Raw genomic sequence first — 26578 nt, forward strand, 5'->3', positions numbered from 1 at the left:
AGTTAATGTATACAGAGCATTTAAAATGGTATATATTAAGCACCATGTACTTACTAACCTTATTTTAAATTATCACACAGCTGCTTATTATGAAGGTTAAATAACATATTATTAAAAACCAACAAGAACTAGAGGTGGATATTTGGCACAGTGGTTAATATGCCACTTTGTTTGCCTGCATCCTGTATCCAAATGCTTGGGTTTCAGGCTTGGCTCTGCTTCTGATTCCAGCTCCCTGGTGATACACACCCTGGGAGGCAGCAGGTGATGGCTCAAGTACTTGGATCCTTGCCATCCACATGGGAGACCCAGATTGAGTTCCCAGCTTCTGTCTTTGGCCTGAACCAATCCTGACTGCTGTGGGCATTTGTTGGGGTGCATGAGCAGATGGAAGATCTCTCTCTTTAACTTTCCGATAAAAAATAAATGATAGATAAATTTAAAAACCTCATCTGTTGCCTGACACAGTAAGAGTACCTTCTAAACATCAGTCACTGTGTAGTAGAGACTTTATCTCATTTGGTCTTCATATAAAGCTTTTAAGAAGAAATCTTATCTGTCTTGTTGACTGCAGGTAGAATAGTGCCTAGATATACTTTAGGTATTTTAAGTTGAATAGATATTCAGTTTTATGGATTTATGAATTGAGTTCAAAGAGACCTCCAAAATCTTACTCTAAAGAATGACATTGCTTTGCAGAGATCTTACCAGCAAGTTGTTTACTTTATCGCTTTTCTCAGATTATATTTGGCTATATGTATTCATTATTATTAGTTCTACCAATTTTTCATGATTCCACCCCCCCCCCCCTTAAGACTTATTTTTATTTGTAAGAGTTACAGAGAGAGAGAGAACGAACGAACGAACTTCTGCCTGCTGATTCATTTCCCAAATGGCTGCAGCAGCCAGGGCTGGGCCAGGCCAAAGGTGGGAAAAATCCAGCAAGTGGCGGAGACACAAATGCTTAAGCCAGTATCCCGTCTTCCAGGATGTGTGTTTGCAGGAAGTTGAATCAGAAGCAGAGAGGTAGAGACTTAGCACCAGGAGCTCTGCTAAAGAATACAGGAATTCCAAGTGGTGTTTTTAACCACTGGGCCAAGCATTCACCCTGGGTTAAGAAAAGTTAGGCTAGAAGAACTGTTCACTTTAGAATTATGGATTTTTTAATCTGCACATTGAGTTGAATAATTCTAATTAAGTTTGTGTGGCACTCATACAAGTGTAGGGTAATTTTATTAATGCCAGAAAGCATAAAGTATTATTTCTTTTCTGGGACATTTTTCATATTCAAGATTGTGTAAGGAAGAAATTTCACAATCTAACAATTTTTGCTAAACAGGATCAATTAGTAATATAAATTGACTGTAAATCAGTTATTCTCTTTGCTGTTTGATGATCCAGATACAGAATTTGTGAATTTCATTTGACTGGGATCATTTTTCTCTTCCAGAGTTTATGGCAAGAAAGGGATAAAAACAGATCAATTCTTTGATTAGTAAATGCAATTGAAAACACTATTAGAAAATGAATATACCAGGGTGTGTAATGTCTTGCTTTAGGAATTTGTAAATTAGCTAAATGTTAATCTATTTCTTGTGGCTAACTACAGGCAGATCAGTTTGTAGAAAACCATTTTGCATTTAAAAACATCTACATTACTGGTTGTTTTTGACACAGTCACATCAATAACTATAATAATGTTATGTTATAGTATACATTTGAATGTTGTAGCAAATTCCTAAGTTTTCGTTGTCTTGTCTTGCCTCCTCCTTTGATACAGCCATTAATCTCACTGCAAGGCTTTACTAAGGATAAATTGCTGAATTGCTGCGTAACTCACTTCAACCTCTTTTGTTCAAACCAGAAAGCCAGACGTGTTAAATAGCTTAAAAAAATACATATTATTCCTTTTTTGAAATTTTAGGATTTTAACATTTGGCATAGTAAAATAAGAGATTTTATTTATTTTGTCTGTTGAAATTACTTGACAGAAGTTTGCTTTGGAATAGAGCTGCTGTGTCTTTAAAAAATACACAGTGAGTCACCCCCTGCTCTTTTGGTAGATGCCTGGCTAGTGAACAGCTAAGCTGCTTTAGGCATGTAATAGAACATTCCATTTCCTGTTCCCTTGCTGACACAGAGGAGTGTTCCTGCTGGCAATGATCTAATCATAGTGCAGTAAGAAACATGGCAGTTTGATAAAACATGGTGGAGACAGCGGCTGAAATGGAAGCATATGTTCTAGAAGACATTCTTGAGGTAGGGCTAGGTTTGTAAATGAAATGAAAGTTGAAATCTGAACAAAGAAATCTTATCTGCCGGAATGATTTTACAGATGAATAGATTAGAGAAGAGAAAGCAGACAGGCAGAGCATAAAAGCAAGACACGGTCAGACCTTGTTCTGTGTGAGAATGTGTCAGTCTTGTTCACATGATACTAAAGAAGTCTGGAATTATTTTTGTTTAAACTTCATGTTGCATGAATTATATGTTTTGTGGGAAAAAAGGGGAGGTGAGGCTCGACTTAATAAAAAGCCTTGTGCTCCTGGTGACCTTTAGATTAACTCATTTAGAAGGTGGGGTCTGCAAAGCAGCTTTGAGTAGGTTAAGTATCATATGTCTTAGAATTCATTTACATACCTAAGCCTAAGGCAGTGCTTACAGTTAACTATTAAAAACAACTGGTTACTTTAGCTTTAAACTAAGCATATATATATCAGTGTAATTGCTTAATTGAACTGGTACACCATGCTCCTAGGTTTTTCATGTGACTTTATTCTAAAATAAATTGCTAAATTAAAAATGTTAAAAACCCTAAAATTTAGGACACCAATACTAGAAAGCTATCAATAAAAAATTTCTGCAATTTGAATCATAAGAATTATATATATATTTTTGGTCTTTTTGGGTCTGGTTATATCAGTGTATTAAGAATCAATTTGAGTATAAATCAGTTCAAGGAATACATGTCGAAGTGAAACTAATTGATTTTGATCTTGGTTGTAGTGTATTACTAAAAGTCTGTATTTATGAATATAGATATTTAAATTCCATTCTCTTTGGGGCTGTAGGCTAATATTTTGTTTGTTTCCTTATTAAGGAAGAAAAAAACTGGCTCATTTAGATAAAGAGACTGTTGGTGTTAAGTGGTATTCCTAGTACCTATATTGTTAGGATAATTTATAAACTATTCTACTGTCTTCAGGCACAGTTTCTATTGTGGGGAGAGGGCTTGGGGAAAGAAACTGCAAAGGCTAGCTAGGCGGGGTTAGCAGGAGGAAAAAAAGGCTATGCGCATTATAAAGTGCTGCATGATCAATGAGCATTTTCTGGAGTCCTCAGTGTGTGCTTGGAGCTGACATTGCAGCAAGTCTCCGTGGTTCTGCAGAATGAAAACTGATTCCATTGTATTATCTACCTCTTGTAGACACCTGCCAACATACTCTTTTCCTTTTTCCTAAAAGCTATTGTCTGAGTAGAATCCTGTATTTTCCATTCTCTCCCCCTGCATATATACACACACACACACACTCTTAACTTTGATGCTATTAGTGAGTTTCCTCTAAATGATGTAGTGAAGTTAACTATTTAAATAGTGGTATATGCTTGCTTTCATCAGGGACCTTAGTAATTAAGAGTTGTCACATGACTTTTTATTGGTTTGGTTTAAGCAATTATAATTAGATTGTAGAGTTGTAATGGCACATTTTAACTTGCTGTTTAAAATTTTTGCTTTGAATTTTAAAGAAATGTACTTTGTAACATTTTTTTACAAGTCTGTTTCACAATTTTCCTTGGTCTTAAAATTGCAGCATCTAACAGATTTTAGAAACACTTAAGCATAGTTTTATGCTTTCATTATAGATTTTTAAAACATGGTCTTTAAACAGTTGGCTTTTTATTATTTTCATTGAGATTATTTGTCAAGATTTTTTTGTATTACCTAATTTATTCATTGTTATCAGCAACTAAAATAACATCTATAATTTTGATTGTCCTAATTTTCAGTCTACCTTAATCTGTTTTTTTTTTATACCTGTTGCATTAAACCATGCTAAGTGAGTAGTTTTTTCTGTTTAAAATATTATTGGGTTTAATTGAGGATTTGTCAGTTGTTGACAGACTAAATGTGCGAATTTTTTAAGAAGTGACAAGCATTTTTTCCAAAGTTGCAAGTACTCATAATGACCTCATGTTAAAAACAAAACTACAAAGAATAAATTTTCTACTTCTCTAAAGCTAAATGTCCCATTTCTAAAGCATGTTACACTGAAAATAAATATATTACATAATGAAGCTTCCAGAAAAATATTTGTTTTTATTTAAAGGGATAACTCCTTACATAAAGTCCAATAATGAATAATGAGTAACATACCACAGTGAAAATTTTCTTGTGTCTAAATTTGAGCTATTTGAAGTTTACTAAGATGTTTACCTTTGTGAGTTTGTTTATTGAGCATATGGAATTTTATGTAGATCATGACTATTCATATTAAATAAGCAGCATTGGAATCCTGTTTTTATCTTTGTAATTTAGTTATTTAAGTGATATTTTAAAAGATACTCTTACTAAATTCTAGTAAAAAGAAAACTATCATACTTGTAATTCTCACAGTGATGTGGCTGATAACTCATTGTACCCACATGTATTTAACCTGCATTTAAAATCTGAAGTAAAATACTATGCTTTTGAGGTTTATGATAAAACTAGAAAATATTTTGTTTCAACTTACATCATTGCTTTTCAGTTACTTAGAGGAGTGAATTGGATAAAATGAATTGGTTAAATTATTCAAATAATCTAGTCAGTAATTTTCTTCTGTAAACCAGAATAGGCAAAGTGTTTCTGTTTCTTCTGCCCACCTTTTGTAAAAACCAAGTACAGAAAATAGAAAAAGGGCTAAAAATTTATCTTGTTTGATTTACATAATTTTTCTTGACATATGATTGTAATTTTAGGATTTTGATAATCTTCTAAGTTATGTAGTAGTATGTCTTAATCGAATTTAGAAGGATTGATAAGAAGAAAAGGTCGCAATTTTTTTCTTTTTATATCCCAAATTTCCATGACCCCTGGAGTTTATGTATAGGCTTATTTTAACAAAATATTAATCATAAAGGAGATTATTTTAAAAACTTGATTATTATATGTTCTATTATTTATAATTGAACCAGTATTTATTTAAATACGGTCTTAGAAATCTTGACAGGAACTTAGATCTTTCAATTTGACTTAATTTCAGAATACTTTGTTTAGGGTATACTGTTTGATACATTTTTTATTTTTAAAAATCAGCTTTTTATGGAAATAGAATATTTATAATATTGAGTAATGACACGTGCAGTCTTGTTCTTCATCAGCTAACGCCAGGATTTCTAGTTTCAGCTATAGTTCATATTGGAGTTTCAGTGTGTAAAGTAAAAGCCCAACTCCCTGTGGACAGTGGATTGAGGATTTGACTGACCCCTTTATGCTGGAACTGAAATAGTGATTAGATTTAAACAAAGTAAGCGTATTTATTAATTGAATCATTTCTTCCTCTGTATTTATCTTGACATAAGAGTTCTGTTTTTGTTTTTAAAATAACATTGAAAGATTCACAGAAAGTTTTTTTTTTTAATTTGTTGAGATTATGGACTAATGGTCAATAGGTAATTCCCGCTCCAGTTTGTTATTTATAATAAAAATTACTTTTGATAAAGATATCAAATCTCATGTAGTAGACTCTTTTAACAGGTACTTGCTTTATTCTTTAAATACATTGGTTTATGTAATACATATCATTTTTATATTACACCAGTGAGTCTTCCATGAATTTCTAAAGTTCTGTGTGTATTTTAAAGATAGTGACATTTTCACTAGGATGAGTTGAAGCAATTCTTAGGACATAAGTATAAGTTGACCTAGAGACTGAAGTGTATAGCTATACTTATAAATAATTTGAGTTAATAGAAATAATATTTTCCATTCACTAAGAGGTTTTGGGTTCAAAATGAACTTTGTTGGATGGGTTGAATATTGTAATTTCATTCAGATCTTTATTGAGTTTACCTTCATTGTGCTGGGCACTTAAAATTCAGTGAAATTACTCCAACTAATTTTCCTTCACAGAAGTAAAAGTGCAGAACAAGTGTCTGCATTGGTATTTTACACTATTTTGAATTCAGCATGCTTGTGAATGACTGTGTGAATATTAGTTTTTTAATTCATTGGTTCCCATCCAAATAGTTTGAAACTTGTGTTATCAGTAGTGCTCCACAAAACTGATACCCTTCATGCTTTCAGAATTTTAATTACCTTTCGGGTTGGCTTTTTTATGCATTATGTGTTGTGTATTTATGGGTATAGGGCTGCAGGAACATCCTTTGGGTACCATTTTCATTTTTTGTCCTCAAGGAGTTTTCTATATTTAAAAGCTATATGTAAGTATATTACATACACCACACCCACTTACATAAACTCCAGACAAATATTTTCATGTCATACCAACATACTATGCTGTGTGAATACTCACTTGAAAGAGTAGGGTAGAAGTTGCAACATGATTTTCATACACCAACTTTGGAAGAATGCATTAGGGGAATAATAGAACCTATTTCAAAGACATACTTAGGTTAATAATCCCTGTAAACAAAACTGATGTTTTGTTGAAATATGGAAGCTTCAGAAAAGCTTGTAAAAAGCTGGTATAACTAGAAATATGTTAATTGATCTATTAGTCTTACATGAAAGTAAAGGTTAGCCTGTCCAATATGTCTGTAGTCCTACATTGATTCCTCATAGTGTAGTCATTAATGCATGCTATGGATTATGAATTAGAAAAGATCTTCACCAGTTATTATCTCCATGTTTCTGCATCTGATAAGTGACTTGACTGTGGCAAAATTGATAAGAATCAAAGTCATGATTAATGATTGCTTTTGTTTAGTATGTATCCTCCAAATTTCATACCAGAGGCCTTTCATGAGGTGTGTATAAATGTTAGTATGTCATATGAACAGCTTTTGATTTCATGACTTTTGAATTAATATTGGCCATTAATAATTTGATCTTGGATGGAATCAGACTTCTAACTATCTGGATATGTGTTTAATTTGGCAGTTTTATGGTGGCAGTAATAATTACCATATTAGCTATCATTAACTATTTAAGTTTCTGTACATAGTGGGATTAGGGACTGTACCAAGTGCTTCCCATTGTTTTAAATCCAGAATGATTCTGTTGGAGGATAAGTACTTCCTTCATACAAGGCTTGTAGGAGATAAATGAGGCAATTTGTGTAGACCTTTAGCATCGCACAAAATATAAGTTAACACTTATTTTTTTAAAAAATGATGAAATACCTCCTATATTATCCTTACGTTGATTATTCTTATATTGTCATCCTCCATTTGACATCAGATATTGAGTCGCAGAGTAGATTAGCATAACAGTTTTAATGTTTTTGGTATTAAAATTCTTTTATCCTAAATTATTAAGGACACAGATTTTGTTTATGGTAGTTATATCAGTATTTACCAGTTAGAAATTGATGTTTAGAAAATTTTAAAACATTTACATATTTACTAACTTAAAAAAATAATACTAAGCTCATTACCTGTTGACATTTTTATTAATAACTTCTGCAAAAGAAAAATACTAGTGAGAAGAGTTGTGCTACATTTTTGTGTATAACTTTAAAATCCACCTAAACACAACTGTAGATTCATATGTGCGTTATATTCAGTCTATTGTATTAGATCATTTTGAGTTAAAAGTTTGACCAAAATTTGGTTTCATGATATGCAGGGTACAAAAGGCGAGACTATTTTAATAGTTCTGTCAGATACTTGGGGAATTTTCTTCTTTGATAACACAAGTGGTTCATTTTGTTCTATATTAAAATCTCATTACCTAATATCACCACTGAGCTCAGAAAAGTCAAAAAAACTTGGAAGCTATCTCATCCATAGTGTCAGATACAAGTTTTCCAAAGTCTGCTTGAAAGCTTTAATGCTATCATTGACAACAAAGAATATGAATTTTTTTTTTTTTCTTAATGACAGGCCCACTTCATTCATTTTTGAGACAATACCTACCAGTAGGTCTGAATAACCATCATCTATCTTAAGAAAAGATGATATTCTAAGAAAAAGGGGGACTGGTTCAAAATTTATTTGCACAGGTGTTTTACTTGGAACAATCATATGTAGATGTGCAGCAAAAGTGCTTCCCACTTTGTTACATAGGATAATAAAAGTCATGTACTCAAGGTTGAATAATTAAGTGTTATTTCATATACTTTCATGTAATTTATATATTTCTATTTATAATTTATATACTTTTTTTTTTTTACAATTTCTATAAAGTATTTATTTGAGAGGCAGAGTTACAGACAGATGGAGGGAGAGAGAGAGAGAGGAAGGTCTTCTGTCCGCTAGGTCACTCCCCAAATGGCCACAACTATAGCTGGGTCTATCTGAGGCCAGTAGGATGCAGGTGTAGGGGCCCAAGCACTTGGGCCATCTTATACTGCTTTCCCAGGCCATAGCAGAGAACTAGGTCAGAAGTGTACCAGTGGGTACATTAACTGACACCCATGTGGAATACTGGCACCATAGGCAGAAGATTAACATATGCCACAGCGCCAGCCCCTCTTCTTTTTCTTATTATTGTATTTTATGTACTCTTTTTTGTTTCTTAGACTGGTTTTGTTCTGCCCCCTACCCTTTTCTTTTTTTCCTTTCTCCTCCCCTCCCCCCTTTCTTTTTTTCCTTAAAAATTTTCAATGTGTGGTAGAGAAAAATATGCAGACGACTAACTAGTACAAACTGGTGCCATGATTTTCATTCATGTTAAGCAGTCAACAGTTTTGTCCCTTTCGAATGTGAGTGTAAACACAATGAAATAGGCAAATAACTGTTTTAGTGTTACAAAATTAGTTTTGACCTTATAGATCATCTGAAGATAATCTGGAGAATCTCCATGGATCCTGTGAATCACACACAGTTGATGATTTATGGTACATTGACCATAAATAATGGGGAAAACTTTTAAGATTCAGAGTGAGATCTTCTTGACACCAATGTGTTTTTTACTTTATTATCAAGTTTATTACATAGTCCCACTTCTCTAAGCCTGTTTAATGACCTCTAGGTCATTCTTTCCTCCAACTACAATACTGATATAGCAAATTTAAGGAGAAGGAAAAACTTTGTGGTAATTTGAATATTGCTTCAAAATGATAAGGCTTAGCTTAATTGTTAGAATTTCTGAAAATAAGGAGTTTGAGGACTCCAGAGTAAAGTCATGGGTTAAAGGAGAAGCTGGAAATTAGAAAATTGTTTTACTTGCACAATAACATGAAGAAGTAGTGATTTTGGTACTGACAGAAGCTGAATGAGTAATCTATCATTTTTATGATACCATTCTACTGAATGATTAGGCATGGAGTTCATAAATTGTAACTGATTACTTGGATTTTTTATTTTGAAGCCTATTGTTTTCTCTTCTGTTCTTCCATTCTTTCCTATTCCTGGTGCCACTTTGATTTTTCATATAGTCCAAGGGTAGTTCTTTCTCTGACATTAATTCAATTTTGTCTTGTTATGAAAAATAAGATTTACAAAATGTATGAATTCATTTATCAAGACACTAAGCTGTTCAGAGTTTTTTGTATAGTAGCAAAATTGGCTAATTTAAAATTTACTTTAAACCTTCTTGTGTTTATGTCAGTTTTTATGAATATATGTTGTACAGTTTACTTTTGAGTAAATAATGTTTCCATCTGTCCATTTTCTGTCTTTCCACACTCCTAAAATTGTGAGGTCCTGTTGCAATAAGAAACAATATTGGGCAGAAGTTGTTTTGGGTTTCTGTGCTGTCTGAATTCCCTGTTTAGTCTGACCTTTTATCATTTAGCCTCTTTCTGTTTTGGTAGTTGTTTCTTGTCTCGTTGTGATTTCTTTTTCCTGCTAAAGATTTTCTCCATTTTATGTTTGGGTAATTCTGCGATTACTTGATTTCACAGCGACTTTTTATTTATTGACCTTACTCTTTTGAATCATATTTACCTTTACCTGATTCTAACCTTGACTTTGTCATGTTGCCACTTCCCAGTCCTTGTCACATGTCCTGCATTTGTAGTTTATACCCTGTCATCATGATATAAGGCTAGTGTATTTATGTGAGCAAGTCTGAGAAACATTGTTTAATATATTCTTATTTTACATATGAAAATACTGATTTTTTCCAAAAAAAATACTATTTTAGTGTTAACACTAGTTTCCCTTGTTTATAGTTTTCTCTGTAAGATAGATGACACTGCATAGAAAGGTTGTGATTTCCATGAAACTTTATCTAATTAAATCACCAAAATATTAAGCTTAAGCTTTACATGTATCATTTTAGGACATTTTAGTAGGTGGATCCTCATTTTATAAATATTTGATGGGTTAAGAATATATCCTTTAGAAAGTGTTAGGTAAATGGGAATGCTGAAGTATGTTGACGTTGAGTTTACATATTTCTAGGTTGTATTTAATAGGCTTCCATTGTCATCCTAGAGTTACAGGCTGACTTTCTGTGAATAGCTTTATTCTTTTGGTGCCTTCAGTGAATTAGCATTGTATTTTGAACATTGGAAATGCTTGTTTTTCATTTTAATTTCAGTTAGTGTATACATGAAGGAATCACCATCTCTTTTTCCCTTGAGAATGTCTTTCAATATTTTTTGGCTTTGTTGAGGTATATGGATAGAGTAAGGAAGAACTGAAAGTCATAACTCAAATCAACCCAGATTGTCGGTAGTTAAGGATTTAACCTTTGTATATCATTTGAAACAAATTTTCTTGATTCCTGCATTTTTAATCTCTAAAATGAAGTTGTATGCAAAAATATCTTAAGTTTCTTTCTAGATAAAAAAAAAAAAAGTCTGTAACTATATTTTTAAAGGTAATGGCATCAATAACTTTTAAACCAAAAACTTGAAATGTCTTCTATAAGCGTCAAGGTTTTATAACCTGTTTTACTGTGTTATATTACTATGGAGAAGAAATTCAAGCTCAGCCTGGTACTTGAACTACGTATTACTCAACTTTATTCTACCTATTCAACTTTATCTGTACAATGTTTAGTCTAAACTGGTTGACTTGACTTTATATTCTAATATCCTGTTACTGCTAAGCTTGTCCACCTGTTACCCTTTTTACCATCTTCATTATTTAAAGTCCTACTTAGATTTTACCCCTTAGGGTTTTCTCTCCTTAGTCTTCCTTTTGTACTTGTTACCTCCCATCATTTTCTCCTGTGAAAAAGTAATGTAAGGCCACATACATGTAAAATATTTTATGATCTGTATTATGTGTTTGTTTAAATAGTAAATTCTTTAATATAGGAATTTTGGTTCTCTTTAAGTTATAAAATTAAGTATTTATGAAAAAGATACTTTATCTACCAAAAGGATTTGAAATAGTTTTTAAGAGCATATACTATTAAGAGTATGTAAGAGTTTATAAGAATATATACTGTTAAAAAATGCAAAAAGAAAATTAACAATTTAGGTACAGGAGTAAGTAGTAGTTTACCTAAAAACATGCAATATGCAGTCACTAAAATTTTGATTAAGTTGAATAGCCACCAGATCCAAGTTTGGAAACTTGATGAGTTTAATGATTTGCATAATCCATAGTTCCATGGACATACTAGATGATCTGGATAACTTATTTCCTGAAACTTAAGTCTGAGAAAAAGTTTACCCTTGGAATGTTAGGAGTGGAGGTGTACTACATGTGGTAATGAATAATGTTCGGTTTTCCTGAAATAAACAACAAGCTTCATATTGTTTCCAGAGTGTAAGTCGAGGATTTACAGTTTGGTTTAAAAAATAATATAATGTAAATAGTCAGTTTTCTGATGTTCTGGTTTATTCCAAAGATAAATTTAGAACATCTAGAGCAGAAGTTGCAAACTGGTGGCCTGTTGGCCATATCACACTTTATAATCTGTTTTGTATAGCCCACATAATACTAGCCTACACAGTGAACATTTTTTCTTGCATTTTCTTTAATTATACTTAACACTGTTGTGTAACTCATTATTTGAGTCTTGCAAATACTGTTGAATTTTCCTTTAGTATTTTTTGTTATTGTAAATGCTAATTATTTTGTAGTTGTTCCTTGTATTTAGGAATACAGTGAATATTTATTGACTTTCTATTCTACCAACTTTCTAAATTATGTATACTTCCTTTTTATTTCTTTCTTTGATAGGTCTTGGGATTTTCTATGTACCTGATCATATGTACAAATAAAAGTCAGTTTCTACCTACTTTACCTATCTTATGCCTTTTAACTCTTACTGCCTTAGGTAAGAGTTCTAGGAAAAACTGTTTTGAATAGATTTGATGACTGAACATCCATGCCCTGTTCCTGATCCTAGGGGTAAAGCTGTTCAGTTTTACATCATAAAGAGTGCTGTGAGGGCCGCCACTGTGGTTAAGCCACTGCTCATAGTGGTACTATCCCATATGGGCACTGGTTCCTATCCCTGCTGCTCCACTTCCAATCTAGCTCCCTGATAATGTGCCTGGGATGGCACTGAAGGATTGCCTACGTCCTTAAGCCTTTGCCACCCATGTGGGAGACCTGGAGGAGGTTTCTGGCTCCTTGCTTGGCTGACTGTGGTGGCCATTTGAGGAGTGAACCGGCAGATGGAAAATTCTCTCTGTGTCTGTGCCTTTCTGTTGAATAAATAAAATCTTTTAAAAAATGCTGTTACCTCTGTGTGTGTGTGTGTGTGTGTTTTCCTGGATTCCTTTTACTGGTTAAGAAGTTCTGCAGTTCTCCTTTATTCCTATTTTTTTTTTTTTTTTTTTTTTTTTTTTTTTGGACAGGCAGAGTGGATAGAGGGAGAGACAGAAAGGTCTTCCTTTTACCGTTGGTTCACCCTCCAGTGGCCACCGCAGCCGGCGTGCTGCGGCCGGCACCCCGCGCTGATCTGATGGCAGGAGCCAGGTGCTTGTCCTGGTCTCCCATGGGGTGAAGGGCCCAAGCACTTGGGCCATCCTCCACTGCACTCCCAGGCCACAGCAGAGAGCTGGCCTGGAAGAGGGGCAACCAGGACAGAATCTGGCGCCCCGACCGGGACTAGAACCCCGTGTGCCGGCGCCGCAAGGTGAAGGATCAGCCTATTGAGCCGCAGCGCAGGCCCTTTATTCCTAATTTTATAAGATTTTTTTTAATATCATCTAAGGATATTGAATCTTGTTAGGTGCTTTTATCTGCATCTTTTGTGGTGATCCTAGGATCCTCTTTTATTCTTCTGTTGTGTGAATTAATTGACTTTTGGATTTTAAGGCTACTTTTAGGACCACTTCTTGCATGTTATATGAATCTTCTTGTATATGTCTCAATTTGATTTACTGGTATCTTGTTAATAAGATATTGTTTGTTGCAACCATTTTTTTTCTTTCATATCAGGGAAATGATTGTCTCCCAGAGTGATTAAGGGCATATCTTCTGTTTTCTGAAAGTTTGTATATAACTGATTGAATTGACCAGTGAAGCCTCTTCATCTATAATTTTGTTTTTGTAAAGGTTTTTGATTAAAATTGAATTTCTTTAGTAGATATAGGACTATTTGTATTTTTGCCAGTTTTGATAATTTGTGTCTTACAAGGAATTGACGTAGTGTTTGTGATAGTCTAGTACTTGCTCTTTCTTTTTTTTAAAGATTTATTTATTTATTTATTTGAAAGAGTTGCAGAGAGGCAGAGGCAAAGAGAGAGAGAAAGATTTGAGAGAGAGAGAGAGAGAGAGAGAGAGAGAGAGAGAGGTCTTCCATCCACTGGTTCACTCCCCAGATGGCCACTACTGCAGGAGCTGTGCTGATTTGAAGTCAGGAGCCAGGAACTTCTTCCGGGTCTCCCGTGTGGGTGCAGGGGTCCAAGGACTTGGGCCATCTTCTGCTGCTTTCCCAGGCCAAAGCAGAGAGCTGGATCGGAAGTGGAGCAGCCAGGACATGAACTTGTGCCCATATGGGATGCATGTGCTGTGGTCCAGGGCTTTAACCTGTTGTGCTACAGCTCCAGCCCTGTACTTTGATATAAATTAATAGTAGCTCTACTAGCATTCCTACAACTAATGTTTGTGTATCTTACTCCTCTTTTTGAAACTCATCTCTGTCTTTAGTTTGTATATCTTTCTCCATCTTTAAAACTTGTCTCTATATATTTAAAATGTATTTCTTATGGATAGCATCTCTTATGGATAGTCAATCTCTGCCTTTTAATTGGTGTATTTCTCAGTATTCACATGATGTAATTATCAATGTGGTATGTTTAGATCTACTGTCTTGCTAATTGTTTTCTGTTTGTCCCATTTGTTATTGTTGCTTTTTCTTTTGCTCACATTTTTTATTACATTGAATTTTTTTATACATTTTTTGCACATTTTAAATTTATTTATATTTTAATTTTTAAAATTGACAAAATTGTATATAATTATGTTGTTCAAAACGATGTTATGAAATGTGTATATATTGTAGAGTGGCTAGATTGAGGTAATTAACATGTGTTGCATTTCATGCTTACCATTTATTTATCTACTTCCTTGGCAGTTTTCAAGTATCAGTATATTTTCATTAGCTAAATAGTTGTTATTTTATAAGTAAACCTCTTGAACATACTCTTCTCTTACAGGAAAACTTTTTCTGTTGTTCCCATCCCATAACCACCATTCTATTCTTTACTTCTGTTAGTTTGACCTTGTTTTAGATTCCACATGTAAGTGAGATCACAGTGTATTTTTTTCTGTGCCTGGCTTGTTTCTCTGAGTGTATTGTAATTTACTTCACTTCATTCACCTTGTCTCAAATGACAGTTTCCTTCTTTATAAAGGCCATTCCTTTGTATGTGTTTGTTATGTATACTACATTTTCTTTATCCATTCTTCTGTCACTGGGGATTTAAGTTAATTTCATGGATATATGAGTAATACCCAGTTGTGGGATATTTTATAATTCTATTTTTACTTTATCCAGGAATTTCCATATTATTCTCCATATTGGTTGTAATAATTTACATGTTCACTAAGACTGCTGAGGTCTCTTTTCTCTATATCTTTACCAAACTTGTTATCTTTGTTCTTTTCCATAATAATTATCCTAACAGGTGTGAGATATCTTATTGTGGTTTTCATTTGAATTTTCCTGATGATTAGTGATTTTCAGCATTTTTTTTTTCATAATACCATCACTTGTATGCTTTCTTTGGAGAAATGTCTGTTAATGTCAAATACTCCTACAATTAGGTTAATTTATTTTCTGGAAATTGAGTTCCTTGAATTTCTTATGTATTTTCCTATTATTTTTTCCCATTTTGTAGGTTATTCACACTGTTGATTGGTTCATTGACTGTGTAGAAACTTTTTAGTTCAATGTAATCCCATTCATCTATTTTTGCTTTTGTTTCTTGTGCTTTTTGGGTTATATCAAAAAACCTCACTGCCTTACTAGTGTCATGGAACTTTTCTGTTATGTTTTCTTCCTGTAGTTTTCAGTTCCTTGTCTTTATGTTCAAGTTTTTAATCCATTTTGAATTGATTTTTGAATATGGGTCTAATTTCGTTCCTTTGAATATGAGTTAGTATAGTTCTCCTAGCAACATGTTTTGAAATGACTCTCCCCTACCCATTGGCATGTTCGTCAAAAATCGATTGATTATAAAATGGGTAGGTTTATGTCTGGGCTTTCTGTTCTGTTCCATTGTTTTTATGTTGGTATCATGCTGTTTCTGTGTTCAGAAACTTGCTGTTTTAATTTAATAGCTATTCATATATTTTGAAATCGAGTAGTATGGTGCCTCTAGCCTTCTTGTTATTGCTGAAGATATTCTTGGCTCTTTCATGATCTTTTGTGGGTATTTTTAGTCTTCCATTTTGTCACCTCCACTGACATTTCCTCCTTTTATTACTTTTCATGATTCTGAGAATTACAGATATATATGTGTTAGCTTATAGTTGCCTTTACATAATATTCTACCATTTTACATACAGTATTGATAAACTTAGCAGCCTGGCCAAGTTATGCTGTCACAGGCATTTGGGGAAGTGAACCTGTAGATAGGTGTTTGTCTCAATCTCTTGAGAGTATTCACAGTAATTATTGTATTGTCAACTCTTTAGAAGTGAGGAATAATATATTAATTATAAAATCTCATAAGTACTTGGAAAATATAAAAAAGGTTAAAAGAAAGTTAAAAACCCACCTTTGAAAAATGAATAGTAGAGGTGGGCATTTGGTACAGCAGTTAAGGTACTGTTTGTGATTCCTGTATCCCTATTAGAGTGCTTGGTTTGACTTCTGGCTGCCCATCTTCCTTTTCAGCTCCCTGCTAATGTGCACCCTAGGAGGCAACAGATGATGGCTCAAGTACACAGGGTCACAGACATAGACTTGGCAGAGCTACATTGAGTTTCAGGCTCCTGGCTTCAGCCTGGCACTGCTCTGGCTATTGTAGTCATTTTTGGAGTGAACTAGTGGATAGAAGATCTGTCCAGCAGCCTTTTTTTTTTTTTAAGAAAATTGAACAGTGTTATTTTGGTTTAATTTTTTTCAGTCCGTTCTTTATTCAAATATACACACACGTATATTTTTATTATGTTGGGATTGTATTGTTTGAAAATTTTTTTCAGGGCTGGTTCTGTGGAGCAACTGGTTACACCAGCATCCCACATGGGTGTTCATTCGAGTTCTAGCTGCACCACTTCCATTCCAGCTTCCTGCTAATGTATGTGGGAAAGCAGTAGAAGATGGCCAAGTACTTGGGCCCTGCACCTACTTGGGAGACCTGGATAGAGCTCCTGGCTCCTAGCTGATAATGGCCATTTGGGGAGTGAGCCAGCAGATGAAAGTCATCTGTCTGTCTGTCTCTACCTCTTCTGTCTCTCTGTCTTTCAAAAAAATAAATCTTCCTTGTGGAAGTACTAATCTAAATATATATACCAAATTTAATTTTACCCCTTTTAGTTTTTTTATCCATTATAAATAATATTGGCATATTTTTCTGTGTCATCCTCTGAATTTCAGAAAACTTTTAGAAGGTAGATTGTGGACCAGGGGATATGGATTTGAAACTTTTTCTGTTTTATAAATTAATCCACATGTACTGTATAGATTTCAAAGCATAAAGAGAAAATATGAATATTTTAATATTTGTATTCATCTCCTTTTTAAAAAATATCACATTTCCTCTGTATTTAAAAAAATTGTTTATTTATTTGAAAGACATAGTGATAGAGGTTTTCCATCCACTGATTAACTCCCTGAGGCTGGGCCAGGCTGAAGCCTCTAGCCAGGAGCTCCGTCTGGGTCTTCCGCATAGGTGGTATATGTGCATCCTAGTGGTGTCTTAACGTGCTACACTACAATGCACACCCCTCCAGTCTCTTCATGCTTGTATTTGAATTGTTTTTACTAGACTAGAATTTTATGTCCTTTTAGCGTATGTCTTGAGTTTTTTACATTTGTTAATTTTTTAAAAATAATTACTTTTGTGATTGCATAATGTACTAGGGAATATTGCTGTGCATTTATATTGTTGAATATTTTTGTTATTCCAATTTTTCTTTTATGAAAGTTTTAAAAATATCCATTGCTGTTTCGCTAGTGCCGATGTGACTTTATATTTTGAGAGAGTCTTTATGTACTGATCTGAATCTTTTTATTTTTAACAAATTTTGTTATGTCTTTTTTTTTTTTTTAAGATTTGTTTTATTGGGGCCAGCACCCTGGCTCACTTGGTTAATCCTCCGCCTGCGGCGCCGGCATCCTATGTGGGCATCAGGTTCTAGTCCCAGTTGCTCCTCTTCCAGTCCAGCTCTCTGCTGTGGCCCGGGAGGGCAGTGGAGGATGGCCCAAGTGCTTGGGCCCCTGCACCCACATGGGAGACCGGGAAGAAGCACCTGGCTCCTGACTTTGGATCGGCATAGCGCCGGCCGTAGCAGCCATTTGTGGGGTGAACCAGCAGAGGGAGGACCTTTCTATCTATATCTCTACCTGTCAAATAAATTTAAAAAACAAAGAGATTTATTTTATTTATTTGAAAGACAGAGTTACAGAGAGAGGAAGACAGAGATAGAGTCTTCCATCCGCTGGTTCACTCCCCAGATGGCCACAATGGCTGGAGCTGTGCCGATCCAAAGCCAGGAGCAAGGAGCTCCTTCTGGGTCTCCCATGCGGGTTCAGGGGCCCAAGGACTTGGGCCATCTTCTACTGCTTTCCTAGGCCATAGCAGAGAGCTGGATCGGAAGAGCAGCAGCCGGGACTAGAACCGGCGCCCGTATGGGATGCCAGCGCTTCAAGCCAGGTCGTTAACCCACTGCGCACAGCACTGGCCCCTGTGTTATATCTTTTTCTTTGTGACTTTCTTCTTTGCTTTTGTAAATTCTCCCTCTGATTAACAGGTAATAATCACCTATTTACCCTTTAATTTACTATTGATAGAATTTTTTTATATGATGACACTTGGAATATTTTGATGAGCTAAGAATCTTAGATTTCTTTCACACTAAACCATTTAAATATATGATTAATTGGTAAAGTCATGCCTTTTGTGTTCTGGGATATGTTTTCTTTACAAAATGAATTCCACTACCCACTAGGATTGACTAAATTGTATAAAACAAATCTTAACATCTCATAAACCTATAGTAAAATGTTAATATTAGCCCCTAAAAGGTATACATCCAACAGTACAGTTGAATTCCTGATGGATTTCAGTCTTTGATGGAGGAATTATCATTGTGATTGTTGAGATGAGGACATTTCAAAGATAGAGATATTTGTTTGATAATCAGAATACAGATACCCAGTTTTATTTGTCTGTGACTATGACAGTGAGTGCTGAAATGCATATAGGCTTTTGGGTGATTTGTCTTTAATGACAGAGAAAGCATGAGAAAAAAAGATTTTAATGTCTTTTATGTCACACATAACATGACTTTTTAAAATATAAACAAAAACTAATGGTAGTTAAAATGACAGTATTTTTCAATCAGTCTACTGTCATAATGGAAGCCATTATTTTTCATCTTTTAAGTATTTAACTTTACGCTTGTATTAGTACTGCCAGGGGAGCTTTGAAACATCTGGTTGTCCAAGCTATACCCAAGAGTGATTACATCAGAATCTCTGAGTGCATGGCCCGGGAGTGACTGCGTGAGTGATAATTCTAGCATAGAGCTGAAGTTTCAAGCCAGTGCTGCAAGTCATATGGATACGGAGAACTTAAAGCAGCTGCCTCAAACTCTCCAAAGAGTAAAATTTTTAATTAAATGCTGAATGGAAGCAGACATTTGAATTAACTTTGGCTTTCTTGTCTTCCCATTTTCCCCTCCCATCCTAGCAACCTACACACACAATTAGTTGTGTAGTTTTTTGTTTTTTTGTTTTTTTTTTTTGACAGGCAGAGTGGACAGTGAGAGAGAGAGAGAGACAGAGAGAAAGGTCTTCCTTTGCCATTGGTTCACCCTCCATTGGCCGCCGGCTGGCGCGCTGCGGCCGGCGCACCGTGCTGATCCGAAGGCAGGAGCCAGGTGCTTCTGGTCTCCCATGGGGTGCAGGACCCAAGCACTTGGGCCATCCTCCACTGCACTCCCAGGCCATAGCAGAGAGCTGGCCTGGAAGAGGAGCAACTGGGACAGAATCCGGTACCCCGACTGGGACTAGAACCCGGTGTGCCGGCGCCGCAAGGCAGAGGATTAGCGAAGTGAGCCGCGGCGCCGGCCTGTGTAGATTTTTTGTATCAGATCTGACTAACTGTGAAGAAGGTCCAGGGCAAGCATGGAGATGATTTCTGTAGCTGTTACCTAAAATGTCTTGTCATGATCATGAGTCATAATTTGAGACCGTAACTGATCAGGTATTTTGGGAAGAGAATGAGAAATTTTAGATTTTTGGAATGGTGCAACTGGCTTAGTCTTGAGTTTGTACTCAGTAGATGTTTTGTAAGGCTTTTTATGCTGTACCTTTCCAATTCTTGGATATTTTTGATATGTTACAAGTCTTTGGTCATGTTGCTTACTCAGGTTGTTTAATCGTCATAGTTCCTGATCTTTGTAGTTGTTTTATTTGTACTCATTAATTTATTACGTTATTTATGGACCGTGTGTTTGAAGGTCATTTTACAGATTTTGTTGGAGCATGTGTAGTGGAAACCAGATATCCAACGAAAGGAGTATTTTTTTTTTTTATTATAAAATGCTTCATGAAAGAGGTTTTTTTTTTGTTTTGTTTTGTTTTGTTTTGTTTTTAACTTTTATTTAATTAATATAAATTTCCAGTGTACAGCTTATGGATTACAATGGCTTCCCCCTCCCATAACTTCCCTCCCACCCACAACCCTCCCCTCTCCCGCTCCCTCTCCCCTTCCATTCACATCAAGATTCATTTTCAATTCTCTGGCCGGCGCCACGGCTCACTAGGCTAATCCTCCGCCTTGCGGCGCCGGCACACCGGGTTCTAGTCCCGGTCGGGGCACCGATCCTGTCCCGGTTGCCCCTCTTCCAGGCCAGCTCTCTGCTGTGGCCAGGGAGTGCAGTGGAGGATGGCCCAAGTCCTTGGGCCCTGCACCCCATGGGAGACCAGGAGAAGCACCTGGCTCCTGCCATCGGTTCAGCAGCAGTGCGCTGGCTGCAGCGCGCCTACCGCGGCGGCCATTGGAGGGTGAACCAATGGCAAAAGGAAGACCTTTCTCTCTGTCTCTCTCTCACTGTCCACTCTGCCTGTCAAAAAAAAAAAAAAAAAAAAGAAAAGAAATATGCTTTCCCGAAAGGAGTATTTATAATTTTGATATAAACTCCTTGTGACTTTGGGTGAAACTGTAGTATACTAAAAGCATCTTTTAATTTTTTTTCTTTTCTGGTACTGGGCTATTTATACTAAAAATTACTTGCTGTGACATTAATGTTGGATCGTCTTACTGTCAGTCTTTAAGCTGTCATTTTTCCTTTACAAAAATGGGGGTTTCGGTGAAGTTTGTCATATGCACATATTAAAGTCATTTTGCCAGCATATCGTATGTACTGCTTAGCCAATTTCTGAGGGAGTCTTCAGCTATTGAGAGTAAAGTAAAATTATACTTGGTGGATGATATAAATTTTTATCACGTTAACATGCAGCTGGTGACTGTTTAAGTTCATTTGTTTAGTATACACTTGTAGCATACCAGTTGCAGTTTGTTTTTGCATTGAGAAATAAATAATTTGAATAATTTAATGGTCTCAGCTGATAGACCTGAACATTTTTATAATTCATATTATATCATCAACACTCTAGGTAATAGTTAAACATCAGTGACATTTTGGTAGAACTATTCTGTTACGTTGAATATTTCTATAATGTGAGTACTCATATGCAGTTAGGAGGTAGATGTGATGACTTTGTTTCAGTCTACTTGGGACAATTCTAATACATATCTGTTTTCCTGGCATACTTTAAAAACGTTTTGATTTCGATGATACATTTGCATACCCTTAAGAGAAATGATGATGGTACAGATTTGAAATTTGTTGGTTTGCACATAATTTTCCCCAATATTTTTAGGTTTTTATATTCCAAATATCTGCATAGAGTTTAAACTAACAGTTGAATACACCTAGAAAAAACAACATATTGAATGTGATGCTCATTTACCTGGATTTCTTCACCTTGGCTCAGTTTGATTATATTCTCTTTTGAAAATGCTTTTTGTGGCATATTCCTTTCTTTTAAAAGTAAAGACTTAAATTTACTGTAACATTTATTTGTGGGACTTTAATACAGCTTTTCAAGTATGCTGGTATTTTTATTATAACTACTACTTGTTTATACCTAGCGGTCTCATTTCAGAGTTGCCTAAGTGTTGAGTGGACTGTCCCCTGTCCTATTTTCTTCTTCAAGCATGTTATTTTTAATGTGCTGTTTTGAAGAATATGAAATTGATCAAGCTATATTTATTATAGAACAATTAATCTATAAAGTATACAGTATTCAGTAAGTGATGGTAGGGATATGAGACCTGAACGTTATTTGCATTACAGTAATTGTTCTTCCACTCCTACTTTAAGAACTCTTCTGGTTATACCTAAGAGGAGTTCAGGCCCACAAGATTTAACAACTACTTCAGAGCTGCTAAGTGTAGGGTGGTTGGTAGGGAGTTGGTTCAAAGTATATTGCTTAGAATGTCTCCTGGGATCTGAATAATCATCAGACAAATACAACCTTTGAGTTAATTATAGAATCATAGATCTCTTTATGAGGATGGAGTGTATTAATTTTTCTAAACTTTTTTTTTTTTTTAATTTTTTTGACAGGCAGAGTGGACAGTGAAAGAGAGAGAGAGAGACAGAGAGAAAGGTCTTCCTTTTGCCTTTGGTTCACCCTCCAATGGCCACTGCGGCCAGCGCACCGTGCTGATCCGAAGGCAGGAGCCAGGTGCTTCTCCTGGTCTCCCATGGGGTGCAGAGCCCAAGGACTTGGGCCATCCTCCACTGCACTCCCTGGCCACAGCAGAGAGCTGGCCTGGAAGAGGGGCAACCGGGACAGGATCTGGTGCCCTGACCAGGACTAGAACCCAGTGTGCCGGCGCCGCAAGGCGAAGTATTAGCCTATTGAGCCGCGGCGCTGGCCTCAAACATTTTAAATGAAGAAAATAAAATACAGTGTTTTTGTTAAATTTAAGTTATATTTATGTTAAATTTAAGACATGTTTAAGTCATGACCTTTGGTGTATGAAGCACAATGGTAGAAGCAGAAATGAGTAAAGACATAGGCTTTACCAACCAGGAGTTGCCTCATTGAGGACCATGTGCAAATCAATTAGGCTAAAAACATCAGTTGTATTATCTTTGAAGGTTTTTTAAATAGTGGAAATAGTAATTGTTAATCTTCATGATTTGGGGTGTTTTACTTTAGCAGTTGCTTAAACCAGTTACAAAGTTAAGTGCTATTTTTAGAATAAAAGCAAAACTTTTCCTGAACACTAATGAGACCCAAACATTGCTGCCTGCTGCTTATTCGCCAGTATACAACAAAATATGTCAATTGGAAAGTAAGATTTCAGTGAAGAAACCAAATCAGGGCCAGTTATGATTGATTGTGTAGTTTTAGACATTTTTTTAATGGATATGTATTTTCATGATTGAAATGTCTTATGTGTCTAGTTAAATTTCTCTAAAATAAGCTATTTAGTGCTGGATCAGAAGTGGAACAGCCGGGACTGGAACTGGCACCTATATGGGATGCCAGCATTGCAAGCAGTGCTACACCACAATGCCAGCCCCCATAAATAAATCTTAAAATAAAAATACCAATTCTTTACCAGTGTATAATTTTTTTAGGATTTATTTTTTATTTATTTGAAAGTTAGAGAGGTAGAGAGAGAGGTCTTCATCTGCTGGTTCACTCCCCAAATGGCTTCAATGACCGGAGCTGAGCTGATCTGAAGCCAGGGGCCAGGAGTTTATCCTGTGTCTCCCACATGGGTGCAAGGGCCCAAGAACGTGGGCCATCCTCCACTGCCCTCCCAGGCGCACCAGCAGGGAGCTGGATTGGAAGTGGAGAGTGGAGACTGTGCCATTTGGGATACTGGCGCTGCATGCTGACACTTCAACCCACTGCTCCACGGCGCTAGCCCCTCATGAAATAATTTTATTCTGACCCTTTACATGGCAAGTTTGACATTAATGTCTTTGATACTAAAGATACTTTTTGGGTCATCTGGAACAATTACCAGATTTAATCTTTCCTGCCATTTAAGATTTTTAAATAAAGCACTTTCACAATCTGTATATAATGATAAGGAGTTTTTGGTTTTCCCCTATATGACTACTTATTCTTGAATTCTACAATAAAATCATTAACTGAATAAGTTTTAAAAGTGGTCTATAAAAGAGTTTTTTTACATTGACTTTCAGACCTGAGAATTGACCATATCTTCCAGAATAACTTTTCAAGTGTGGTACTTTCTTTTGTTTTTGCCTCAAAAAAATAAAAAACATTCTATCATGTGACTTTTATGGAAATTTTATATCCTGGAATTACATTGTTTTAGCCTAATGTGTCTACTCCAAACAAGGAAGTAAACCATAGGATGACTACTCCTTTTCAACATACTATATTTGGCATCTTCTGAGAGTGCTAAAAAAAGCTTGTGGGAAAATGGAACTTAAAGTAGTTTTATTTCGGTGCAAAAAAAAAAAAAAATGAAATCATGCCCTATGCATTTTCTACCGACTTTTTGAAGATCCCTCCTATATGTAAATTAAAATTTTTAAGAACCAATTCAATACAAAATGCAATAATTTTTTTTTTTAAGATTTATTTTGTAAGTCAGAGGAAGAGGGAAAGACAGAGTGAGAGATTGAGAGATTGATTTTTTCCATCCCCTGATTCACTTCTAGATGGCTACAGTGACCAGTGCTGGGCCAGGCAAAAGCCTGGAGTCAGGAGCATTTGTGAAATCTTGTGCTGCTTTTCCAGGTCCATTAGCAGGGAGCTGGATTGGAAGTGGAGCCTACATTGGCTGGTGGTGTCGCCGGCAGGTTTGCCACTAGGTCACAACACCAACCCCAATTAATTTAATTTTTTAATTATTTAAATTATTTGGCACATACATACACACACACACACACACGACAGAAAAGACACCTCTCCAAATGCCTGCCATGGCTGGACCAGGGAGGAGTTGGGGGTTAAGAAATCAGTTTGATCTCCCACTTGGATGGCAGGGACCCAACTACTAGAACCATCACTAGCCTCCCAGGATGTATACATTAGCACACAGGTGAAATAAAGTAAAGCAGGGATTTAAGCCCAATCACAGTGATATGCATTATGGGAGTCTTAACTGGTGTCTTAAGTACTAGGCCACATGCCTGCCTCCGTAGTTCATTTTAGAATTAGAAATTCTTTGTGTAATTTCATTGAGATTACTAATACCAACTCAGATGTTCTATAACCTCACTGAAAAATGGATTCACCATTTTCCTCAGTTTTAATATTTTGGAATTTAATCAAAATCCAAAGCAAGCCTAAGTGTAGTCCATTTTTATTGTGTGATGTAAAATATACCTTCTTTTGGATACTACCTGTTAGCTCATAATGAAGCAAAATTTTTAGATAAAAACAGTAGTTATAATTTAGTTGCATTGCTGCGTTTTGGTAAGTATTGAAATTCCATCAAACATGTCTGATTTTAAATAAGCAAGTATCTAACATTCTAATTTTATATCTGTTCACTATTATTGACATGCCAAGAATATTCTCTGTTCAGTCTCACCCAGATTTTGGAAGTTAGTTATTCAGCAAATGTTTTACTGAGTACAATAGTGTTCTTGAAGTTTGAGTTACATAAGCTACCAAAACAGATAATAATCTTTGCCATCTTGAGGCATTGTAAAGACTTTGGCTTTTGATCTCAGTAAAATGTTACTATTTAAGCTTAAATGTTAAATTATGTATATGTGTATATATTTTATATATAAATATAAATTATATATGATGTATATTATATAAATACATATGTATTTATATAGATAAGAGAATTCCATAATTTACTTGGTTAGTGATAGTCTCTTTGAAGTTCCTGGAACTGGTGTTGTAGTCTAACAGGTTAAGCTGCCACCTGGGATGCTGGCATCCCATATGGGTGCTGTTTGGAGACCTGACTGCTCATCTTCCAATCCAGGTCCTATCTTCCAGTCCAGGTCCCTGCTAATATATAAGAAGATGGCCCAAGTGCTTGGGTCCCTGCACCCACATGGGAGACCCAGAAGAAGCTCCTGGCTTCAGCCTGGCACAACCCCAGCTCTTGGGGCCACTTAGGGAATGAACCAGGGCATGGAAAATTCCTCTCTGTCTCTCCCCCTCTCTCTAAATTTTCACAAAGAAATAAAATAAATCTTAAATAAATAAATATAAATAAATAAGATATTTCAAATAAATAAACAAAAATTCTCTGCTATTGTTACTCTCTGTAGACTTCCTGTCAGTGGAATCAGTGAGGAAATGAACATAGTTAAAACAAAGCTCTGTATTTCTGAGAGAAATATAAAGGAAAAAGAAGACCTGTCTTTTGTTGGATTTGAAGAAGAGGGTGCAGAAATATATCAATTTAAGTAAGGTGCCTGCAACACATCTAGGAGGAGAAATCTAGCAGTTTAGAGTAATGCAGAACTGAAACGAAGCTGAGAGGTCATTTTGGAGAGAGTGATTATTTAATACTAGTGAGTAGGTTGTGCTTAAAACCTTTTGTGTACGTATATTAAGTCACTTTGGCACATAAGTTAAGCACCACCACAAAAAGGCTTGGGATAGAGAAGAGGATATTTTAGTATTTAAATGACTTGACCAGGGAAGAAACACTTAGGAAGTTGTAATTTGAGAATGCTGGCCAGAGAGTAAGTGATGGCAAAGTTAAATGGACTACACAGGAAATAAATAATCCAGAAAAGGACATAAAGACTGAGTGAAGGAGGAGAAGTTGAAGGTCTTGGAAAACAATTCAAAGTACAGATTTAATGGAGATAAAGTTTTATAGAATTGGGGAGGCAAGATACTAAA

The 26578-nt window shown here is 35.4% G+C and overlaps 1 protein-coding gene across 5 annotated transcripts in view; it reads left to right on the forward strand.

The window, feature by feature from the left end:
• The window catches only part of ANKRD17 (ankyrin repeat domain 17), a 181625-nt gene that overhangs the window by 41025 nt on the left and 114022 nt on the right, over window positions 1-26578 (forward strand). The window contains exon 1 of one of the 5 annotated variants that reach the window (XM_062198701.1): window positions 2191-2259. The exons of the other annotated variants lie outside the window; for them this stretch is intronic. Within the exon in view, the coding sequence (XP_062054685.1) occupies window positions 2206-2259 (54 nt within the window). The 5' untranslated portion in view covers window positions 2191-2205. Of the gene's footprint in view, window positions 1-2190; window positions 2260-26578 lie in introns of those variants that run through there. 5 annotated transcript variants of the gene reach the window in all.

Source organism: Lepus europaeus, chromosome 8 (genome assembly GCF_033115175.1).
Source record: "Lepus europaeus isolate LE1 chromosome 8, mLepTim1.pri, whole genome shotgun sequence".
NCBI lineage: Eukaryota > Metazoa > Chordata > Mammalia > Lagomorpha > Leporidae > Lepus > Lepus europaeus.